At 39.7% G+C, this 19,349-nt stretch overlaps 1 protein-coding gene across 9 annotated transcripts in view; it reads left to right on the top strand.

Annotated features, from left to right (window-relative positions):
- Positions 1–19,349, top strand: part of LOC120531013 — a 133,509-nt gene that overhangs the window by 75,070 nt on the left and 39,090 nt on the right. For all 9 annotated transcript variants that reach the window (XM_039755931.1, XM_039755936.1, XM_039755935.1 and 6 more), the window contains 7 exons: positions 6,499–6,682; positions 7,063–7,313; positions 7,441–7,615; positions 12,785–12,885; positions 14,083–14,169; positions 15,317–15,445; positions 15,577–15,699. In XM_039755931.1, coding sequence (XP_039611865.1) covers positions 6,499–6,682; positions 7,063–7,313; positions 7,441–7,615; positions 12,785–12,885; positions 14,083–14,169; positions 15,317–15,445; positions 15,577–15,699 — 1,050 coding nt within the window. The remainder of the gene's footprint in view (positions 1–6,498; positions 6,683–7,062; positions 7,314–7,440; positions 7,616–12,784; positions 12,886–14,082; positions 14,170–15,316; positions 15,446–15,576; positions 15,700–19,349) is intronic.

Raw genomic sequence — 19,349 nt, 5'->3', positions numbered from 1 at the left:
CTTCCGCGTGTCTTCCTGTTGGGTGGAATCCCACATGAGTTTAGAAACTCACACCAGCCATGATTCTTTTTAAAGGTAAAGTGCAGGTTAATTTGTATTATGTATTTTACTTTATATTTTGTCTTAATCATTTTTATATGAATAGTTTTGGGTTGTGGAACGAATCATCTGAGTTTCCATTATTTCTTATGGAGAAATTTGCTTTGATATACGAGTGTTTTGGATTGCGAGCATGTTTCCGGAACGAATTATGCTCGCAAACCGAGGTTCCTCTGTATATATATATATATATATATATATATATATATATATTGTAACAGAATAAGATGCTTCTCGCACCCTTGCACCCTCAGACACCACGTCAGACACTAGGTAAAAGTCCAATAATGATATTTATTATATCAATAATGTGCACAAAGCACCCTCTACTCCCAAATACTCCAAATAACAATGAACAATGACAAATCCTCCACTCCCAGACGCTTAGCCACCCTGCCTCCCAACTCAGCTCATCGTCTGGGAGCTCCCATAGTCCTTTTATATTCCCTGACCCGGAGGTGTTCCTTCCCAACAGTCCACAAGTCCTTATTCCTTCCGGGTCAGGGTAAATGATGTTTTTCTCACCCGAAGCCCGCCGCTCTTCCTATGACGAACTTCCGGGTCATAGGGCATGAAGAACTCTTCGTCCTCCCTGCAGCTCCTCTCGTGGCCCCATGGCATCCAGCAGGGCGGTGCATAAAACTACATGGTCCATAATGCCCTGCTGGTCTTCTGGGGACCTCCATGCTGCAAGGAGGGCTCCACCTGGCGGCTTGGGGGTATTGGCCGGGGTACATGGCCGGCCATATCTTACAGTATTCCCCAGCGACGAATTATAAAGATTCGAGCGCCTGCCCCGAGAGGGAAGTCTTCCTCCAAGAGGACATTCCGGTTGAGCCTTGATTAATCTGAATATCTTGGTCCCTGGAGAACCTAGGGGGAATATTATTCCAGTTTGATATCTTGTCCCCTCTCTCCAAGGACAGTATCGCCAAATGTGGCCCAACCTTCGGCACCCGTAGCACTGCCTCCGTCCTCCTGGTATTCTCCCCCTGCGGGACTGAAAACAATTAGGAAATGTTAGGTCCGCCCCTTGTTTTGCTGGGAGTGAAACCCCTGCCGCCTCTAATGGTGCTTTCTCTCTTTCTTTGTCAGGAGACCCCCGTTTTATTTTCGGGATCTCCTGCTTGATCTGGGGCTTGTCCACAGTCTGAGTCTCTCTACTAGATGAAGAGAGACCCTTTACTGTCTGTACCCCTTTTACTTTAATAATTACCGGTGGCGGCATCTTTAGGGCTGTCTCGCTCCGGGAGTCAGCACTGTGTAGCTGCCCCGGATCGATTAGCCCTTCCGCTGGCCACTCGGTTATTGTACCGGCCTCTCTTGTAGGGCACGCATCCACTTGGCACCCGCTATGGATTAAACGCGGGCCCATGTCACTCTGCGTCCCTATTTCATTATATACGGTACCGGCTTTACCTACCTGTACCGCTAAATCAATTAAGACAGGTGGCTCCCGAGACAATCGCCGCAGGTACTCATTTAATTTGTTCATAGGCTTTTCAGCCGCTCCTCTCAAGTCTGCAACGATCGCCTGGATTGTTTGCACCACCTGTAAAACTGTGCACGGGCTGAAGCAACTTCTCCAGCTCGTGCACGCCCAAAATTTATTCAATGCAACCGGAGGCACGCCAAGCCATCATTAGCCTTACCCTCCGCTGGGAGCCAATAAACACGGCCGCTCCTGGCACGTGCTTCGACAGGTCCCGCAAGGGAGCCTGGGATTTGGAGTTCTTTTTGGAGGACCGCGGTGCCGCTTTTGGCTGACTGCGATCAGTCTGCATCAATTTGTCGACAGACCGATCAGTCATTTCCCGGACCTCCTTACTTTTTTGTAGGGAGAGCGGCTTCGCTCATCTCCCTTTTCCCCTTCGAAAACCAAGTCCGTCTTTTCTTGGGTGAAGCCACAAACAGCTGAACATGGAACGTCACCTTCCTGGAATCCTTCGTGGTAGGTCACGTGTCCCTTGCCGCACCCGTAATGCGGAAGTCCTTCGGGTTGCTCGCTTGCCTGAAAGAGAGCGCCATCGCTTTCGGGTTTGTCTTCTGCCTCCCGCAGAGCCTTCGGATGGACATCTGGGAGGTATGTACATGGGACATCATGTGTTAAATTAAAAAGATTGTAAAGTACATTCCCAGCACATACCTCGTCGGAGACGTCTTCCTCGGAAATCTCTCCAAACTCGTAGCTGCTCCATGGCTCGCCTTGAGCGTAGGCAATGCCGAGCTTAGACCTCCGCTGTGACTGGCGCCTGCTTTGTCTTCTTCCCATTACGGACTTGAAAACAGGGATAGTGGTGTTTTTTCCTGTGTGTGTCGACGATGTCTTCCCGGGGTATTCTGTCCACAATAAATTTTTTTTAAATACAGGTCCTCTGCCAAACTGACGGCCAGAGAATCCTGCCGGCTACGCCAATTGTAACAGAATAAGATGCTTCTCGCACCCTTGCACCCTCAGACACCACGTCAGACACTAGGTAAAAGTCCAATAATGATATTTATTATATCAATAATGTGCACAAAGCACCCTCTACTCCCAAATACTCCAAATAACAATGAACAATGACAAATCCTCCACTCCCAGACGCTTAGCCACCCTGCCTCCCAACTCAGCTCATCGCCTGGGAGCTCCCATAGTCCTTTTATATTCCCTGACCCGGAGGTGTTCCTTCCCAACAGTCCACAAGTCCTTATTCCTTCCGGGTCAGGGTAAATGATGTTTTTTCTCACCCCGGAAGCCCGTCGCTCTTCCTATGACGAACTTCCGGGTCATAGGGCATGAAGAACTCTTCGGTCCTCCCTGCAGCTCCCTCTCGTGGCCCCCATGGCATCCAGCAGGGCGGTGCATAAAAACTACATGGTCCATAATGCCCTGCTGGTCTTCTGGGGACCTCCATGCTGCAAGGAGGGCTCCACCTGGCGGTTTGGGGTATTGGCCGGGTACATGGCCGGCCATATCTTACAATATATATATATATATATATATATATATATATATATATATATATATATATATATACTAGTAGAATACCAAGGCATGAGAGAGTAGTGTGTTAAAGAAGGTACGAAAAGAAAAGGAAAAATTTTAAAAATAACGTAACATGATTGTTAATGTAATTGTTTTGTCATTGATATGAGTGTTGTTCTCATATCCATCTATATATATATATATATATCTATCTATCTATCTTATATATATATATATATATATATATATATATATATATATATATATACCAGCTTGGCAGCGGAGAAGTAGTGTGTTAAAGAAGTTATGAAAAGAAAAGGAAACATTTTAAAAATAATGTAACATGATTGTCAAAGTAATTGTTTTGTGTATTTGGCGGCAGCGTCAAAGTTTTTTCGTCTAGCTGCATCAGAAAATGTACCACGACGTCTGACACGCCTCCTTTTTACTGTTTTCTCACAGCTTGGATTGCTGCTGTCATATACACACACACACACACACACACACACATATATATACACATACATATCTTCATATCTACATATCTATATACATATCTACATATACACACATATATATATATATATACATACCTATCTACATCATATATACACACACATACACATACATACACACACACAAATTATATATATGTGTGTATGTATGTATGTATGTATGTATGTATGTACGTACGTATGTATGTGTGTATTTATATATATATATAATGTAGATAGGGGTGTGTGTGTGTATATATATATATATATATATATATATATATATATATATATATATACACATACATACATATATATACACATACATATACTTGTGTGTATAGCTTTTATATATGTGTGTGTATAGCTTTGGTCACTGAGTGCAAGGAGAAATAATAAAATATAGTCTATAAGTTATTAAACAGTAAAACATTAACGCTTTTAAGAAGTACAGGTACATTGAGCACTACTGGAGTGGTTATGGTAAACTACATTTTAAAGACTGTGTAACACAACAGGTAAGTAACTAACAGCAGCTAAAATATATATGGATCATCTCTCGGTAGTAGATCCCTTTTGAAAGGCGCTACACGACGGCTGTGGTATAGAAATTACATTTTCTATGTGAACGCTCAAATTTGTGCCTCTGGTAATGTGCCTTACCGGCATTTAAAGAAAATTAGTTTTGTGTCCTCTGCAGTGTTAAGCGAGAAAGGCTTTGGTTTGGGATAAAAGGAAAAAGGTGTAAAGAAAGGAAAGTTGCCTTTTTCTTTTATATAGTATAGAGAGATGTGTTCGCTGACGTTATGATCGCTTTTGGGACAGTCGCGTGGGTCTTGTGTAGACTGGTGAGACGCCCTCGCCATTAATCGGCTGTGATGGCACTGTCAGTCCTCCACTGTGTGTGTGTCTTCATAATCCGGTGAGAACCTCATAATCGATATACGTGCAAAAGAAAGTGTGAATCGCCTTAATATTATTTTGCGTGGTGTAGAAAAGGGGTCCCGTGTTTGCACTTGTCTGGGCTATAGCGCAGGGGAGGATGAAAAAATTAAAAGTGCTCACTTTGACTTAAGGCAGAAGCGCAGTCAGCGTCTCAAAGGCCGGCACAGCTATGCGCGCTGGCTGCTCGACTTTTGCAGGGCAGGAGACCACAGTTTTGCAGACACGCTCATGATATCAAAAGTCTCAGCTCTTTGGAGGTCATTCATATATATATATATATATATATATATATATATATAATATATATCAAAATACCGCCTCAGCGGAGAAGTAGTGTGTTAAAGAAGTAATGAAAAGAAAAGGAAACATTTTAATAATAACGTAACATGATTGACATTGTCATGAGTGTTGCTGTCATATATATGCCTGCCTAAATAAGTCACCCTCGCTTTGCTCTTACTTTATTTACCGCTCATTTAATCATGGCTAGTGGCGGAAAAATTATAAAATGGAAGGAGGATGGCTTTACCAAAACAATTATTGATGGCGAATCGATTATTCATAAAGCTTGAATTGGTGATCTGTTTTTCTGTGTTAACCTCATATTTTTCATACTTCTTCTCAAACTAAGGTGGTGCGAGGGTAAAATGAATCGGGATGCGCTGATCAAAGTAATCGGTGTACCAGGAAATCATGCATTGACAAAGCTCCCTTTGCTTGTAATGCAAAGTGTGATTAAATGCATTATTTTTAACGCTATGGAGCACATGCATCGAAGCTTCTCAGCTGTGCTTGTGCTAAGAAAAGGAAAGATTTTAAAAATAACGTAACACGATTGTCAATGTAACCTTTTGTAAGTAGTGCCTGGAGGATTCAGTGTGGAGAAACTCTATAGAGACAGCGTGTGTATTAACTTGTGGATTTTTCTGTGAGTATTTGGTGGCAGTCTGACGAAGTTGCTTCGGAAGACGGCGTTAGCGGAGCTCAGCTCAGAGCCAAATGAGATGAATGGGAGGGAGATGATGACGTGACTCCCCACCCGCCTTTAACTGTCAATCCCCACAAACACAGTCTCTCGAATTTGCATAAGCACACCCTTCACCTACAATTTTAACTTAGTTATAAAGTGATCAAAACTCGTTTATATCCTCGCCCTCTCATTAAACTTGTATCCCGCATTACCTGTGGGCATGTGAAACGCCAGCGTAGCCTGTCTATGAACTTAATTTAAAGTTTAGGTTTACACCTTGCTTTCTTTCGAGGTAGCAGCAGTCATGAATATGGTAGTATATGTCACTCGCCGCTTCTTATTGTTTCGCTGCCTTCTCAATTATATAATGCATGTTTTCTTAAGCGCTTTTGGAGGTCTTCCTGGTTTTACGCACTGCGCTGACAGTCAGTTCACATGATTACGTGAGGCGTGATGATGTCACACGAAACTCCGCCCCCGCCATTCCAGCTCAACTCCATTACAGTTAATGGAGAAAATACCTTCCAGTTATGACCATTAGGCGTAGAATTTCGAAATGAAACCTGCCCAACTTTTGTAAGTAAGCTGTAAGGAATGAGCCTGCCAAATTTCAGCCTTCTACCTACACGGAAGTTGGAGAATTAGTGATGAGTGAGTGAGTGAGTGAGTGAGTGAGGGCTTTGCCTTTATTAGTACAGATATATATATATATATATATATATATATATATATATATATATATACCCCTTTTGAAGCCTGGCTAATTTGAATCAAGCAGTCTGTTCTGTAGAAGGAAGGAAGAGACCTAGTTAGAGATCGCAAGTTTTTTTGATAGAAAGTGCAGGAGAGAGACTGGTGCCACCAACTGTTTGCCAAACAGAGACTGGTTTTCCAACAACTGTTAGAATTCTTTTGACATATAGAATCAATTTCTATGCATGGAACATTATGGAAATAACAGTACATATAGTAGGATGTGAAATCTTTAGCCATAAACATGCTTTTTTGTGTGTGTTTTACAGAACCATCAGCAAAAATCATCGTTCATCAAGAACAATCCTGTGATGGAGCAGCTTCACAGCTATGTGTCATTAAGTGCTCTCTAGGTGAAACTGTACGGTTTATGGTTTCAGTTGTAGGCGACCACAAGCATTATAACATTCAGTGGTTCAAGTTCTATTCCTCCTATGGTCATACATTTTACAGGTAAATAGAAAATTTAAATAATTTACAACAATCATAACCAGAGATTCATTACTTCCAGTGTTACACGTGTATAATAAGTTTTAAATTTTCAATATAATGTACTTGATTTGCATTTTTCTGGTGTCTTTCATAGTGTATCACACATCATAAGATATATTTGCACAAGTCATAAGAAATCAGTAGCTAAACTGGGAGTCTTCCACTTATAAACCTTTTAAGCTATGTGCTTGATTTCAGACCCTCAGACATTTTCTAATAAGATTGAGTTATGTGTTTATTATTCAGAGCTTTTAAATGTCAGTTAATGTATGTTTTTTGTCTCAGAGCAAGGAATGAACAAGGACTGATCTTTTTAAGCTAAATTGACCTATTTCTAACAGTTATCGAAAACGATTAAGGAATTCTGCAACAGTACCATCAAAAAATATTCAGATTATGAAGGATGGTTTCATTCTGAAACTTGAAGAGATTCAGGAGGATGATTACTTTCCCAATTTGTTCTGGGTCCAGTTAGACACAAGAAACTATTTGGAGATGACAGAAGAGCTTGAACCTTATGAAATCAGCAGCTATGACATCCTCAATCCATCTCAAACACGTTATTACTTTGTGCTAGATAGCCAACCTATAGGTAAGAAGCCAGAATGTTAGGATAGTTTTTATACTGTTAGACATTTTGTGTGGATAAATTAAACTACTTCAAGTAACTGTACTTTCAGAAGAATGTGCTGCTTATGTCTCATAAATTTTTTCTCTAGACATGGGAACCTATCTCACAGGGGATACAACTGTGATTTATTTGACTTTGTATAAAAATATCTCCAGTACTGCATTTGTGAGTTGGGTCAAGGAGCCAGAAAATCTTACTCTACTTCATTCTTCAAGTGCTGCTTTGATGAACAGCACAAGTGTTCTTGAGCTGCATGATTTACTGTAGGTATTAATTAAATTTTGGTTCATTTTTTAATAACTACTTAAAAATGCAAAACAAATGAAAACTTCACCATCTTCGCAAACTTGTCTCCCCCAGAAGGTGATTTTTGTACCTCTGAGTGAGCATAAATGCCTGAATTTTTTCCAAGTTGTTATGCATTTTTCAGTGCCTTTTTGAATGAAGATAGTTTTTGGCAGCACTGAATGAAATGACAATATGGAATTGTACAGAAAAGATCAGTTTTGTTTGTTATCTGTTCTTTTATTGTTAGACCTTGTGTCAGGTTCATTACTGACCAGCTGACAAGCTAAGTTCTTTTGCCAGGTGCACCATCAGAATAGCACTATTTTAAAAAGTGATAAATACAAAATACATAGTATGATCTTTTATAGATAGAGACTTCAGTACAAAGTTTAGGTGGACCTGGATTTGGTGTGGTTGTTTCCATATAACAAAAAAATGTAATACTCTTGGAGAAAACATAAAGAAGGCATAGCCATGTCTGACAGATAGTTAATGTATTTTGAATAATCTTTTCTTTGCCTTGCTTGTTTTGTTCATGTTTACTACATATGTGTGAGTGATGCACACCAAACTGCTCTATTAGTTTTCATGTGTTATTTGCTAGTTAACTTAGCATCCAGGTCTTTGGATAAAACCTTTAATAACCACCATGGTGACTATCACTTTATGTAGGGAAAGGCTCTAAAAGTGATTTTTGAATGTGACGTTTGATGCACATTTTTGGGGTCTTGGTGACTGATATTATGAATGCTTCTTGGTATATTGATGTTTTGTTTGCCCCTAGACTATTTCTTTGTCAGTTCTTCTAAGGAATGTTTGTCTACTGGTCATATTTTGTTCCATGCATTGCTTCTAGCTTGTATTTTGTCTAATCTGGAAATGTAGCACCCAAAGGAGAAAGATTTAATTATTAATTAAGAGAAATAAGACCAGGCAGTGAACAGAACAATGGAAGGGTAAAACATTAGAGTATTGAAATATCTCTCATAAATTCTTTTGAAAGGCAAAAAGGCCTAAGTACTAAAAAAAATGCTACACAAAATCCAGAGTCACAAATAACAATGCATGATTAAAAAACTGGACTCTAAATGATTGTTTTAAATACTACATTTTCATGCAAAATTGTGGTTTTGTCTACAATTCAAAAGGTTGGATGCTAAATACTGCACAAACACAAACTGATAACTAATGCAAAAATACCAGTAAACAAAAAGTCTTTTTAAAGTCATCAAATAAATCTCTCTCTCTATTATAAAAAAAAAAATCTTGGAAGTGAGACTTCTCTGAAGACAATCTGACATCCCTCAAGAGACACTTTAACGTCACGCGAGACAAGTCAGTGAGACAACATTTAAAACAAGTTCACGGACATCTAACCTAGCAGTTCTTGGAATGCTTTTGGCAGACACACTTTATGTGCTCCCAGCTCTTAAAACAACAACAAGCGACAAGCAGAACACACAGCTCGCCAGCAGCAGCAAGCCAGCAGATGATCTGACCACTTCTCCTCACCGTGCGTTTAACCTCCATTCAAAACGTGAGCAGCAGAGACACGAAGTGGCAAAAGCACAGCAGCTGTACAGCCCTTTAAATAAACGATGTGCAGTGAGACAAACAAAACACGCACCTCACCAGCAGCAGCAGCAGAAAGACAGCTGATCCAACAGCATCTCCTTAGTGTGCGTTCAGCCAACCCCCCTTCACAACACGAGCAGCGTTGTATGTCCTGCGAGAAAGAGATTTAGCCACGCCCAGGGCCGGAAATAAAGGACAAGTATTGTTTTTTGTTTTAAAGTAAAAGTGAAAATAATGCATATGTAACAATTCCCATGAAAATAACAATCTCTTTAAATTGTATATCCGGTAAACCAAACCCGGGGGTGGGCTAGCGAAGTGAGCAGGAGGCAGGCAAAAGTAAACAAAACATAATAAATTATGTTACAATTGACACAGAAGTGGAAAACTGTTAAAAACCCAGGTTCAACATATCAAACTTGTTATTTAATTTAAATGTATTAACAGAGTAAAGGATGTTGAATAAATTTGGCTAAAATAAAATGAAAACAATATGCTTAATTTTGAATAAAATGGAAAACTCATAATTTAAAGAATAATTCATTTTCTAATACAAAAACAGAACTGAAGCAAAGCAAAACAAAATGAAACAAAATATTTAATTAACTAGACCAAATACCAAAAAACAATAAAATTTAGCAACACACAGGAAGTTCACTGCAAAAAAAAACATGCGTGCTGAATAAATTGCCATACTTTGAGTAAAGGAACACACAACTAAATTACCATAAAGCCTAGACAAGCAGGGGCTGAAAACATCGTTTTTTGTGATCGGTAGATCAAGTCTTTTTTAGTGAATATCAGCTGATTTAGATTGGCGGCCGATTGATGGGAGCATCTCTAGTGTTGTTTTATGGCATGTGTATCTTTGTGCTCTTTTTTATCACAGTATGCAGTTAATTTGTGAAGTTAAGCCACTGCAAAACAATGCTGAACTTGTGCTTAGCCTGAGTGATCTTCTCATATGTTTACTGTTCAAACTTTCTGGCTGAGTCAAAACTGCAGTTAGTCTTTGTTATGTACAGCATCATAGTGAATGCCTTTAATATATTTAGCATGTGAGAGTGCTTGAACCTGCATTTTTTGTAATTTCAAATCAATGTATTTATTAATCTATAAAAATATTGTTTGTTTTACTTTTAAACTAATATTGGAATATCTATGTCAGTGTCCTATATATAGACGTCTTTATTTTGTGTACTTTATTACTTACTAGCAAAATATCCGCGCTTCGCAGCGGAAAAGTGGTGTGTTAAAGAAGTTCGGACAAAGAAAAGGAAACATTTTAAAAATAACGTACCATGATTGTCAATGTAATTGTTTTGTGACTGTTATGAGTGTTGCTGTCATCAAGGATTTGATTATCATTATTTCTTTCAATCAGGTTCGTATTTGGAGGATGTGTTGTGTTCAAGTTTCATTCCGTGTTTGTCTAGTCTATCCCTGACCATCTCATCTTCATTGTCAACCGTTGTAAAGATAACAGGTTTCATTCATCGAAGTGTTCACTATCCAAATCGGTACTCGTGAATCTAAGATGTTTAACAGGCATTCCCGGTATTAAGTTGTGTATTTGCCTGCGAATATTTAGCGTGTCTATGAACTTAATTTAAACTTACGCTTTTCACCTTGCTTTCCTATTGATATGTCTACAAAGGCTTGTTCAGCTTCAGAGGGTTGTTTCTTTCTTACTGCATCAATAAACAGCTCGTCTTCCTCTTTATCTGAGACATCACACACTGCATGCACGGGTTTACCTTTCCTAGTCCTGCAAACTTTAGTGAAGTGGTTCAATTTACCACGTTTTTTACACTGTCTTCCTTTAGCTGGACATTGACTTTTTCTACCGTGTGCTTTGTTTCTGCAGTAGCTGCACTTATGAATATGCTTGTATGCGTCACACGCTTCATATTCTTTTGCTGCCTTCTCAATTGTTTAATGCGTTTTTTGTTCAGCGCTCTTTGGAGCTCTTGCTTTTTGTCAGCGTACTGCGTTCACAGTCAGTTCACATGAGCCACTCAGAGTACATGCATCGAAGGTTCTCAGCTGTGCTTGTGCTATCTCGTGCGATCTTGCGATGTCCATGGCTTTATTTAATGTTAGCTAAGACCTGGCACTTAAGTTTCCCTCGCACTTTCACTGAGTTTGTGCCAAACACTAGTCTATCCCTGACCATCTCATCTTCATTTGCATAAGCACAGTCCTTCACCAGCGAATATTTAGCGGCAGCGTGTCTATTGGATTGCTGCTGATGGACGACCTTATATGGGCAGGCACTCAATTACGTGGGAGGCATGGGTATGGGGATGCAATATAGGCAGGCAGCCAACTACGTGGGAGGTGTGGTGATGGGGTACGCAACTCCGCCTCACACGGCGACCAAGCTGCAGGCTATGGCCGTATATCTGTACGTAAGTAGGATTCAGTTATGACCGTTACGCGTAGAATTTCGAAATGAAACCTGCTTAACTTTTGTAAGTAAGCTGTAAGGAATGAGCCTGCCAAATTTCAGTCTTCTGCCTACACGGGAAGTTGGAGAATTAGTAGTGAGTGAGTGAGTGAGTCAGTCAGTCAGTCAGTGAGTGCTTTGCCTTTTATTAGTATAGATTATGTTCTTCTGTCCTCTTTCTTGATTTCCTAAGCTTTCCGGCTATTCTTTGTATGCGGTATGATCCATCCATACACCTTGATCTCCTAATTAATGGCATTATATAAGAGAAATAGATTACATTTACATTTATTAAATGTATTAAATTTATTAAATGTAACAGTTTTAGAAAACCCGCCAAGCTAAAAAAGGTAGCTTGTCCATAAAAGGGCAGTTAGGTAAAAATAAACCTGGAAGTGATCATAGGAAAATGACAAAGAAATAGCCAAAAAGGAGGTTAATAAACAAAATCAGAAGTTAATGTCAAAGAAGAACAGAGTAAAGATCAAAAACCAAGATCAAAAAGCCAAAGTTTAAAGGAATAGCGAAGGTATCATTTTAAGAATTTTTTGCAATAGTATGATACTCGTGAAAGACCATCACTATGTTTTGTACTGACATTTGTGTCACATAACTAGCAACTTAACAACCAAGAGACACAATTTTGGAGCCCACAAAAGTCTGAAATGGCATTGTGGTTAAAATAATAATAAAAAGCATTATTAAACCATTAGAGAATGGCATAAAAGCTAAACAAAAAGTATAACCATCTTACCAAACTTAATACCAGTAAGAGAAGAGGATGGTGCCTTTCAAGGAATATTGAAATTATAAAGAAATGCTTCAATATTGAAATGTGCGGGATTATAACTAATAGTTCCATGTATCATTTCATACCTGAATGAAAAATTTTATGTTTCAGATGCATGTTCATAGTTTAGTATTAGAAAATATCTAACAAGCACACGTTATTTTGATTATATGCTGTGATTGAGTTTCTTGTGACCATATTATTCCATGTTAATGCATTTCTTGTACAGTAAGAAGGTGATTTTAGCAGTATCTGAACAAGTTATTCAGTTTTGGATAGTTAGTTTGTTTGATAATGTAATTCATTTCTGTTTTTGGAAACTGTTCTTAGAGACAAGGATTTTGGCAAGATTCGTGCAGTCATCTACGATTACCTTGAAGGTATCCCTGGAAAAGTCATGGTCGCCCAGAAGCTTTTTGTGTTAAGGAAAGGTGAATTTATTTTAAGATTATTATGATTTTAATCATTCATTGCCTGTTTTTATATTTAACGATGTGTGTAAGTGCCTGTTTTTTATGTGTCATTACATTTTTTTTCCATCATTGTATAGCTACTGTATAGCTAGTGAGACCTTAAGAATGTGCTCATAAGTAGGCTTTAAACCCAAAGGAAGCCAAAGGAATTGGCCAAAGTGCATAAACACATGTGTTTATTATAACAGAAAGATGTGGGTCAGTGGTACAAAAAAACAAAAGTAGAGAAACAACTAACCTTCTAATGCAGAGTTTCTCACATTATGTCCCCATTATGTTGCCACTTTTCTACCTTCCAGTGTTCAGTCAGCTTACTTCTCACTTTCTATCTTTCCCAATGACCTCTGACCTCTTCAGTGTGTCCATTAATTGAGCTCTTGCCTGTAGTAATCTTGCAGGTCTACGCTCGCCTTATTTGTGGTTGTAAAGGGCTTTCAAGACTTGGTGAGGAATGACTTTTAGGGGTGATGCAGCAGCTACTACTTGCACAGAACTCCTCAAAGTGGCCCCAGGTTCACCTGCAACTCAAGTCTACAACTCCCTGTTAAAGGGCCAGACCAATCACAGTTTACGTTTCCATCATTCAAGGCAGCAGAAGGCCATCTGTAATATAATGGGCCTGCCTGTTGACACCTATTGTATCTGTTATTGTATACCTATTGTATCTTAGTATTTGACTGTACTGTTGCCTACATATATTTCTACAAGAACCATCTTCGTTTCTCCTAACATTACATTTGGGCAAAGCACTCCTGTCTGTTGTTAGTTTATTGGCAATGAATGGTAACAGTGCAATTTTCACAGGAAGATCTTATGCCCCAACCCCTGTTTCACACCATGTAGCTTTACTATCATTTTTTTAATTGGAGTATTATTTTTCACTTAGTTTTTATTGCTATCATTCATTATATTTTTTTTCAAATTATTGTTCTGTTTGCCTTAATTGCATTGTTAGAAGAGAATTTAATCTGTTCTTAAGAGATAATACTGTGCTGTAAAATTAAAGATGCTACTGAAAGTATTTAAACTCATCTTATAAATTAATGTTATCACTTTAATTTGCAAACATTGCTGTAATTTTTAGATCTCAAAAGAAATTAATCTCTGACAGAAATCTCATAATTACTGTGTTTAACTCTATTTTCCATTTTGCAGACATCAGTAAAGTGTGTATCGGCCAGCGTAGTGTTCGCCACTGCAAGTGTAGTTCTGGTTTTAAAGGCAATGGCCTTCACTGCGTAGGTAAGAAAAATGACACATTAAAATTAACAATAGTTTGAAAAATGTGAAAAAAATGAGTGTGTCTACATGCATACATAAAACTGGAATAAGCAGAAACCTGATTTCTGAAAAAATGAAATTTACATGCACAAGTCCATTTATGGATTTACCCCTTGGCAAAATGCTCATTAGGTACTAACAAAAAAAAATCTAAATATATTATATAGGTAATTATTATCTTATGTAAAGTGTTACAAATACTTTTGTATTACTTTTACTTCTTTTGTATGAAAAGCTATTTATTTAACTGACCAGCATTTATTATTAATTCCTTAGCCTATATATGCACCTTCATTAAACTGGCCAGAAACAGAGTTAAACAAGATTATTTTCTTGTGTTTTATAAATACTTTTAGTCCTTTATGTGCTATAACACACATAATATACAGCCCCTTTTATATCCTCAAACCAAACTCCTGAATATTTGCGGTATAAAAACAAGCTCTGCCACCCAATCATGCTCTGTCAACATATTAATAGCAAATACCTGACTTAAACATAAATTAACGCTTCATTAATAGGTTTCTTACCTACTATTGCACTACTCGTTACTTGAAAAACTAATTGGACTAACTAATTCATGTTGCTTTTTAACGCATTACACACACTCTGCTCTTCAGAATGTCCAGGTGAGCTTAGCACTGTACATTCACTCAACATAAAATTTGGATAAATATTAAGACAGATTATTTCAATTACGAGAAGAAATAAGGTGATCTCCCCAGCGTTTGCCTCAATTTAAGTTTGTGGATGCTTCCACAGTTTTCTACTAATGTCTGCTGGAAGCGTGTGCTCAGGCTAACAGAGTGCAATATACACGCATATACTCTTAAATCCTTAACTGTAACCCGGTTAAGGGTTTACATGGCCAGATAACCAGGTTACTTGTGGTGAAATTTATGTGTGTTAACCTGGTTTCTCAGAGACCAATATCCCGGTTTCTCTAAATAGAATAAGGGCATACGTGGTATTTTTGAAAGCATGTTTCTGTGAATAACTGGGCTGTTAAAATGCTTGTAAGTGCACTCGTATAATTTTTCAAATAATAACATGTTGAAGTTGTACAATATAAAATAATCTCAAGTTTTTCCATATTACTATTTTCTAGATGTGGATGAATGCAGGGAAGGAATGCCTTTACAGTGTCTTTCTCATGCTAGTTGTGTGAACACGTTTGGTTCATACCTGTGCAAGTGTCCAGCGGGATATGAAGGTGATGGTGTCTATGCATGTTTAGGTATGATTCCCAGTGACATCAGGAAAAATAAAAGAATAAGCCTGTAAAGCATGGTACAGCAACTCTAGCTCTTTATAGTTATGTTTTAACCCAATTAATTATTAATTCTTTGTGTTTCTTTTTTGGCACAGATGTTGATGAATGCTTTCGAGGCCTTTCACAATGTAATGGTAATGCAACTTGTGTAAATACCCTTGGATCGTATGCTTGCACCTGCCCAAGAGGTTACTTCAGTAGAAGTGGGGAGTGTATAGGTACAGATTCATAAATTATTTAACAGAAAATGTATCCTTTGCATTTCATAGGAATATTTCTATAGACATTAATGTTTTTAGATATGAATAAAATATTTAACTGAAATACCCTTTTATTGAATAAATTAATCTGAAAGCTGAATGATCACAAAAAATAACATGTAGACCTTCATTTCAATTTTGTTTTGAAATACATGTCAAATTCCGTTAACAAGAACTATTGTTACAACTAAATTTTCATTACAACAAAGTATTTTTACGGTTCCGTCAGTTTCCCCATAAGACAGAGTCTATAAAAATCTTGTTAGTCCGATGAGTGATGAGTGCCCTGGGTCCTAGCGCCCTTCGCTCCAAGCCCGCGACAGTCTCCCGTCGCTCTGCAGGGACGAAGACGGGATTGGATTTGAGCGTTCACCATGCTCAGACCCAGACCGTCAGAGCGTCCAAGAGGAAAAGGAGGAATCGAGGGGTGAATGCCAGTTCCTCCGATAGGATGGGACATGTCACTGGGAGCGCATGTCCAGTAAAGGGCCGTCCTCTGCGGAGGCAGAAGGAAACCCTTGGGCGGGTGGAGGAGCCGCCTGTGAGAGCAGCCCCGTTGGTGACGAACAGACGGGCATGGAACCTACGGTGGAGGTGCCAAAGGCAAGTCACGGGCTGCTGGTAGGAGGGAAGAGCGCTGCCTGTACAGAAATCGGAGACACGCCGGATGCGGGTGTCCAGGCAGTGCTTCTGGCCCTCCCTTTTGTTTTTTTACAGGACCTGTCCCATTGGGAACCTGCCCTCCTGGAACGGGCTGCTTCACCGGAGGACTCTCCACCGGCAATCAGATGGTGCCCCAGCTGGCAGGGACTATGGAGGCGAGAGCGGTACAGACCGGAGGGGCACGACGATCTCGGAAGGGGTGCTGAAGTGGTGCATTCCAGGGTGCCCTGGTGGACCCTGGATACGTAGTAGGACCGACTCCGGGGACGTGCTGCCCTCTCGGGATATGTCGCTCGGACCGACGTGTCTTCGCTTGCAGTGGGGCACTGTGGCATGCGGCTGTGGGTGGAGCCCAGCTGGGACGCCCAGGAGGACCGGAGGAGGGCTTGTGCCTCCTCCAGACCACAAGGGGGCGACCTCCCTGGTTTTGTTGGGGGGTCACAAGTAAAGGGCCCGGAAGCCCAACCCTGTAGGGGCCCGTGGCCACCGCCAGGCGGCGCCCCGGTGCCTGAAGAACCGTGGACCTCAGCACTTCTCCCACACCAGGAAGTGCTGGGGGGAAGAAGACTGGGGACACCTGGAGGGCTTCCGGATGTGCAGCCGGCACTTCCGCCACATGGGGGTATGTCTGCGGGGGATTGCCGGGAAAGCAGCTGGAGCCCATCCGGGCTGGTATTTAAGGGGCCGCCTCCCTTCATTCATCAGCGAGAGTTGGGTGGAAGAGGACGGAGCTAGAGAGAGGAGTGGAGGCAGCCAGAAGGAAGGCATCAGAGACTGTGAGGCCTGGACTTTGGGGGATCGATGCTGGAGGCACTGGGTTGTGCACTGACTTTTGTAAATAGATTTGTAAATAAATATGACTGTGTTGGGTGCAAAACCGTTGTCCGTCTGTCTGTGTCCGGGTCCAGTTCCAGTTCCACTATATATATATATATATACATATACTATAAATATTCATGGCATTCGTGGTCTGAATCACAATCTGATTATATGGGTGGTTACCTACCAGGTAACGCTTGTGGTTGGTCTGCAAGTCAGCAAACATCCGCCATGGTGCCCTCTTCAGTTGCGAGAAGCAGATCATAGGATGTTGCATAGTTTTACTGTCAAATAATGCAAAGAGTACGCAGCACGTGTTTCACCCTAATTCTGGGATCATCAGGCGTACACACTCACTGCACCCTCTCTTGGGGATCAAACCTCAGACGTCAGCTGAAAGTAAAACTATGCATATAATGGGGTGCCAAATTCAGGCAAATATATTGAATTTCTGAATATACAGAGTGAACAGATTCTGGCACATTTCTAGTAAAATCAGTGTAGTCTAATCACATATTGTGAATTGAGTTTACTGAAGTATTGCTTTGATTTTTAAATTTATTATTTGAAATATGTTCAACATTATGTAGGCACATTACTAAATATACCTTACAAGACCGATATCCTGTTTACGGAGGTAGTGAACGAAGCTCTGATAAAGTCAATCAGCAATAACTGAACCATCATTATACATTTAGTGGGCTGCGTGGTGGCTCAGAACTCCCTTTTGAGCCTCACAGAATGAAGGGTTCAGGCTTTATTCCTAGTCTGGTCAAGGAATACATGGTGTTGGTAATTTGTATAAGTGAGTGTAAAGCACTCTGGACATGCATCATTAATCACTCTCAGTCACCTAGATATGTTCATTCCTACGTGTGCTTTGGAGTAATCACACCCGTTAGTCACAAATTTCCAGTTGCCTGCACAGTTTATGGTTACTTGAAGGTGGTGATTACTCCAGCAGCACTGGCTAGATGTACCCAGTGGAGCGGGGAATTTTTACAGTTGATCAGCCCTGGCCAGGGTTTCAGTTCATAGCAGGGCATAACAAGGCACCCACAAGTAACAATTTGCAGGTGCCAGTTAGTTGGTGCACAAATTCTGTTTCCACCTTTTATTAAGGCTCCCTACAAGCTAGAACTATGAAATAGGGTTGGAAAATGTATGCATTGGTCTAACATACACCTCCTCAGCATGTGGGAAGAAAAATGCATCAACATTGGGAGTGTGTAAAGTGGAGCACAGAATGTGTCTTTGTTGAACAGGAATACAAACTTTAAAATCTGGAAATGTGCGCTGTAGTGTTGAACATGGTCTACTCTGCCGACAGTATCTGCAAACAAAGTTTATGATGCAATTGGAAAGTTAATTGTATATTAAGTCATTTACATGTAAGATTGTCACAATGATGCTTTCATATCTGTAGATAACCATTTTGTATTTTGCCCTTTACACTAATAGTTTTGTTATCAATGCTAAAGTGCAATCATGCTTTAACAGATTATATTCAATACTTTTTAATTAAATTGTGAATTACAAGTTTTCTTTCACTGAGAGTCATAATGTACCGAAAGTATAGTAATTGATTTTCCAAACCCTTTTATCTTAGTAACAGGTTTAAACAGGTTGTTCCCAGAAAGGGCAGGGGGCACTCACATTGGTTTCTTCACAAACAGCCTACGCTCAGTGTCCTGGAAATTCTGTACAAACAGTGATGGGACTAGGATTTGAACCCAGGATTCTGGAACTGTGGCAGCAATGCTGACCACTGCACCACACCTTGCAAACGTCAGATATTTTATTATTATTTATTTATTATCCTCTTGTGAGCACAAATATAAACTTTAACATGACCATTGATAATATGCCAAAACCTTATTTACTGCTCTTGTAACATACACTTATATACAGTATGTTATATTTATTCTTGTTATTTGCTGATGCTGATAATGTCATCTATCAATTTTCCAAACCTTTAAAGTTTAATTTTTTAGGAAATTTTATCTTCAGTTACTTCTTTCATAAACCTTTGAATGTAAACTATGTTGATAACAAATAGTTGAGAAACATTGGCCATAAACTGTACTTGGTGCATTTACACAAGAATATTTGTGTCATGTACAGTG

Source organism: Polypterus senegalus, chromosome 6 (assembly GCF_016835505.1).
Source record: "Polypterus senegalus isolate Bchr_013 chromosome 6, ASM1683550v1, whole genome shotgun sequence".
Taxonomy (NCBI): Eukaryota; Metazoa; Chordata; class Cladistia; order Polypteriformes; family Polypteridae; genus Polypterus; species Polypterus senegalus.
Note: the sequence above shows the minus strand (reverse complement) of the source record. Positions and strands in the feature narration are given on the sequence as shown.